Consider the following 5,940-nt stretch of genomic DNA (forward strand, 5'->3'; position numbering starts at 1 on the left):
CTCTCACAGTGGATGCATTTCAGAGGTTTCGAAGTCAGTTGGGAGTCTGTCAAGTTCCTCAATTAAACTAGTTGTCAATGATAACTAGTTTATGGGAGGGAATGAAGAGAACGTTTAGAGATTCAGTTGAGATTTTGTATTTTGTTGATACCAAGTCTAGTTTAGGAGAGGGAATGATAAGATTTAGTTTGTTATTATGTTAGAATAAAAGTCCTAGTCTTTAGGGACTGTTGTTATTTGATTCAGTAGTACAAAACAGGACAGTCCAAACGGATATTACAACCGTTTGGACAAGTAGAAATAGCCCAAACGGGTATAACCATTTGGGATAATAAACCCAAACGGATAAATCCGTTTGGATTGTTAAAAAATCCCAAACGGCTGAACCAAACGGTTTTAACTGTTTGGGATATCTCAACCCAAACGGTTAAAACCGTTTGGGAGTTTTTTTTTTTAAAAAATAAAAGCCTTTTTTTTCCTTTCGTTTCCCCCCCATAATTTTCATTCCAGCGCCAGATTTGAGTCATCCCAAAATTTTTGTCCCAGCGCCAAATAAAAGTCATCCCCAAAATTTTCGTCCCAGCTCCAAATTAGAGTCATCCCCAAAATCCCTAACCCCCACCGCACTCTCAAATCCCTAACCCCCTCGACTTCGCCTCATCCGACCCGGTCGAAGTCCGACTGCTGCCGCTGGCCAACGCACCTCATCTTCGCCTCATCTTCGTTCGCCAGGGCCCCCCTCATCTTCGCCGTGGGCCATCGTACCCCCTCCGCCTCCCTCATCTTCGCTGACGCTCCTCCTCCTCCATCGTTTCCATCAGTTATATTCAGAAACTGAATACGAGGTATACACAAAACCCCTCAAAGTTCCCCTTTTACAGCCTCAGTCCTTTACCCAGCTCTTACAAGAATTCCCTGGCCAATTCTAGCGTAAGATCCATGCCCCTCAGAATCTTTAAGCACCCATTCCCCCTCCTTCTCCTGCCAAGCACATTAAGGCCTTTATTGCGCGCCGCCACGGCTCGGTGAAGAACAATGAGGCTTCCATCCCCCAGGGGAGCGAGGTTGAGTTGGGCTTTGATAAGACTTTTGGCTTCTCGAAGCAGTTTTTCTCAAAGTACGAGCTTGGTGAAGAGGTTGGGAGAGGACATTTTGGGTATACTTGCACAGCCAAGTCTAAGAAGGGAGAGATGAAGGGGGAGGAGGTGGCAATCAAGGTCATTCTCAAAGCAAAGGTTTGTCCCTCTCCGGAATGAGATCTGGTGTGGATTCAGATCTCATAATATTGTGTCAATAGCACCAATATAATCAGATCCGATATGCTGCTTTATTACTGTTTTCTTTTACATTGTCATCCATTTGTTGTAGATTATAGTTCCTTATTTTCATTATGTAGCTGTTAAGGAAAAATATCTCAATTGATAGCTCTTACATCACAATCTTCCTCATAACCTTGAGTTGCTGAGTATTGCAATTTATTTTTTCTTCCTATTTTTTGTTCCTACATAGAAAGTTGCGGTAGACAGATCCAACAAACTTAAGATGGGGATGCATCTGATGAGTCGATGGACATCACAGCTATAGCAAGAATGAGAAAGTTCAGAGCAATGAACAAGCTTAAGAAAGTAGCCTTGAAGTTGAAGGTGACTGATACTCATCCATTGTTTTTACCAAAAGTTTACCATTCAGAATTTATTTATTAACAATGGAGTATTGTACCCGGGCGATATGGACGGCCGACTGTGGTACTGTCAACATATCCTAATGTTTTTTGTATTTGCATGGCTTAACATTTTTCACACATTAGGAATTTAGAAAAACTGTAGTAGTTCTCAGGCATCTATTCAACCTGGTGGAACAGTTACATTTGAGCATCGAAACATCAAAGGGCAAAACAGGTCCATTGTGGGCTCTGTGACATCTAGCAATCTCCTCAATCCTCAGGTAACACACATCATTATGCACTAGAACATCCTAGATTTGCAATATTTATATGTATGTATAAATGTTCTGTATACTCGAATTACATACAAGAGAATCCTAAATCTTGCAGTATATGTTTATTTGGGAAATATGGTTTGATTTGAGCTGAACATCCACTATCTAAGAGGTTTTGTCAAAATGCACTAGGCAACATGTTTCCTTTATAAATTAATGAGCCAATTGTATGTTAACCTTATACATATTGGAGAATGGGTGGTTCGCGGGGCGTGCATGTTAAACACTTTTCTTCTTTTTCACACTAGCAATTTGTTGTAGAGTTTACAGATTAGAAGCATCTGGGATATCATACTGCATATGTGGACATTCTGCTTACTTTACATAAGTTTAAGGATTTTAAATTACAGCTATAGTCTGGTGAAGTTTACAAGTTTGATTTGGGATTAATCTTTGGATGATAATTAAAGGATAAGGGAATCAGTTGCGTAGGGATTTAACAAGAAAGCTAGAGAATTTCAGTTAACAAGCGCTTTTTCATTTTTACTAGTGTTGTAATTGTGCATTTGTTCTTGCTAACAGTTTGTTTGCCCTCTTATTTGCTTGTTTAGGATGATCTATCTTTCAAGCTTGAGTATGTGCATCCTTACTTGGATGGCGTGTATAATGGTGCTCGGCAATTGCCTACTGGTGCTTTGAGCATGGATGGACCTCTGACAACCTTGAGTAGTACTGGTGTTGATCGTATGGCATTTGCACAAGCAAACATTACTTGTGACAACACAAAGTTTGTCAATAGTGCAATTGTTGGTGAAAGGAATGTGTTTCAGGTATCATGTCCTCTTACTGATCGTTGCTTCCAGTTTTATAGAACTGTTAACTGCAATTCTTCATATGCATCACTGTTGTCAGAGGTTCCAATGCCTATTTATCAATTGATTTTCCTACTTCAAGACAATTGACAATCGGAATTGCATGACATAAACTATTTTTCACCTATTTACTTAATGGAATTAGCTGGCCAATATAAGCCATTGGATAGTTGCAAATGATTAAAAAAAAGCCAACTTCAATGTGATATTGTGTAATAAGCATGTTACTAGTGTTTTTTTTCCCCACAGGCGTTATTTAGGAACATCTACCCTTAGGAATGCCTGTAAGAATGGATATCTTAGCATATCATTTTAATAATATTTATGCATCTTATGTGATTCTTATTTATTTTTTTGTTTTGCTTCTCTCCAATAATCACATATATCATATATCTTGATTGTCTATATTTTCTAAATTGCAGCTAGATCAAGGCCTGGGAATTGGTACCAATTTCCCATTCTTCAACCATCGTCAGCTCACACTAACCAGATTCACTCTTGGAGGACCTAATTCTGTGCGGGGATACAATATGGGTGAGTTGAGTGCGTGTAGGAATATTCTTGAGATATTGTGTATGTATATGTTTTCGATTTCATTGTGAGATGTTGAGAAATCATTGTGTGAGATGTGTATATTAAATGTAAGCAGAATAATATTGGATATAACACCGTTTGAGACATTTTTGTGTATGTATATGTTTTTGATTTCATTGTGAGATATTGAGAAATCATTGTGTGAGATGCGTATATTAAATGTAAACAGGTAGATAAATAAAACAATCAACATTAAAAAAAATGCTAAAAATCAACAGGCCAAACAGTTGAAACTGTTTGGGCAAATTTTTGTCCAAACGTTTGGGCAGTTTTTACATCCCAAACGGTTGTAACCGTTTGGGAATTTGCCCAAACGGTTATAACCGTTTGGGACTTTGCCCAAACGGTTACAACCGTTTGGACGTCCGTTGGGGAATACTCATCCCCAACGGCTTTAGCCCAAACGGGTTTTTTCTTTCGCCCAAACGATTGTAACCGTTTGGGAGGGGGTTTTCCCAAACGGTTCCAACCGTTTGGGCTGTCCTGTTTTGTACTAGTCAAGTTTGTTACCACGATTAGAACTGGGGTGTAATTAAACTGTTTCATTCTGTAAAAGCTATTTAATAGCTGTTGTTTCTCATTCAATAACATGTCATTCCCAGAATTGTTGAATACTTTGTATTTTACGTCTTATATTCTTAACATTCCATAGGTGGTTCTCCAAGAGAAGCATGCGCATAATACTTTGGTCAACATATTGTTCCTTCTCCTTGTGCCTAATAATTTGAGATTTGTATAACTCGTGTTGCATAAAAAAGATTTCCTAGGATTTTCTTTTCAGAGGTTCGTGTTATTTGATTTTCAATAGTAAATTTATTTCATAAATGTACCACATAAAAACATCAAATTGTACAGACTGAGAAGTTACGCAATCCACGGGGTTTGTTTGTATGTTTTTTTCCTTCTTCGCAATTTTACTGTTTTTTCGGTGAAACAATTATATGGAGGAGCGTGTAGTTATGCAGTGATGATGCGCAGCATTTGTTCGTATTTTTATCTCTTTCTTTGTATTTTTAATTTCTTATTTGGTGAAACAACTACATGAAGCAAGCACGCGCGTTCTACTCTACTAATTAATCATAAATGGTCTTGCGTACGAATCTTTTCGTAGCTATGTTCGGCTCTTTATTTTTGTTTTTCAGTTAATAAAAAAACAAAAAGCAGAAAAGGTCAAAGTATGAATTGAAATTCAATCAAAATCTTTGATCCTTTTAATAACTGAACAAACACAAACTAAACAACTTGTTTTTAGAGTTTTAGAAATTTTAATCATGATCAACATCATAACATACATTGATCAAAATGGATTAAAAGTAAAACAAGATTACAAAAAGAAATTATGGATCTAAAACAACCCTAAAAGAATGCACTTTCATTTATTTTTCTTCTTTCGTTTCACAAACATATCTGATTATTACCATATCAAAAAGAACCAAGTTACCTGAGCATAATGATTAACACAATTACTCAAAAACTTTTCAAGGTTATACGGATCAAGCATAAAAGAAAAACTTGATCGGCAAAAGCATATAATAAATAAGAATTTAATTCTTTTTAGATCTAAATAAAACATACATAATTAGATCACTGTTAATCTATATATCCCATCACAGCTAACGGATCAAAGCACGAACCAAAGTTCTGATACCATGTTGAAAGATGAGTGTAGAAGTTATACCCCGGATCAATACTCTGATTTGAAGCTAGTGATAACCTATTCAGATCTTGATGATAGAAAGAATTACGATGGACAAGACTCCCCCGCCCTATTCACAATCCATATAGTAACCTCCGATCAATTTTCTTGAGCCAATTGCCAATTTGTTGTGTGTGAGAATGAAATCTCCATTCTAATTTATAGAGGAACTTAAACCAAGAGATAAGTTCCTTCAATTAGCTACCAAAATTCCTGTAGATAGGGATAATCAACACCAAGAGATATGATCTTACAAACCTCTTGATCCTATCCCAAATTCCATAATAACAATCATATCAAAATAGATACAGCAGGCAACTGATAAGGGCGCCCATATCCCACACGTGTGATACCAGATAATTCGATCATCAAAATGAAGATGTCCAATAAATCCAAGCTAATATGGAATAACTGGCATCCGTAATTCCAAGTTGTAGTTAATTTATTTGTGGAAATGATTAAAAGTCTATATTCTTTGTTTTGATTCTCTTTTCGATTTTGATTTTTCCTGTATATAAAAAAAATCTAGCTAAATATTTCCTATCAAAATATTAATAGTTTGAACTAATTATTAATTATTTATGGTGTTTCCCCATATTGGTTCCCTTGCATCCTTTCATAATTCAAAGTTAGCGCCTCAATAATATTTAGTCGCTCATTTTTTTTTTACTTATTTCAAATACTTCCTTTGTTATTTTTTTGTCCAATGTCTAAGTCTGATTGGATTAGTGTTTAATTTAACATGATTACCTATTTCCTCAAATTAAAAAAAAACATGATTAACTATATTTTAACCGCTTCTGATCTGGCTCTGATTCTTGCTGCTAAAAAGGGAAAATG

The 5,940-nt window shown here is 36.3% G+C and overlaps 1 protein-coding gene across 1 annotated transcript; it reads left to right on the forward strand.

The window, feature by feature from the left end:
- On the forward strand, positions 1,551 to 3,436 carry LOC109825987 (protein TOC75-3, chloroplastic-like). Its single transcript, XM_020392925.1, has 4 exons — positions 1,551 to 1,643; positions 1,837 to 1,944; positions 2,550 to 2,768; positions 3,233 to 3,436. The coding sequence occupies exons 1-4, from the start codon at positions 1,566 to 1,568 to the stop codon at positions 3,410 to 3,412; spliced, it is 585 nt and encodes a 194-aa protein (XP_020248514.1). The 5' UTR covers positions 1,551 to 1,565; the 3' UTR covers positions 3,413 to 3,436.

The sequence above is a fragment of the Asparagus officinalis genome, chromosome 10, assembly GCF_001876935.1.
Source record: "Asparagus officinalis chromosome 10, Aspof.V1, whole genome shotgun sequence".
NCBI classification, from domain to species: Eukaryota; Viridiplantae; Streptophyta; class Magnoliopsida; order Asparagales; family Asparagaceae; genus Asparagus; species Asparagus officinalis.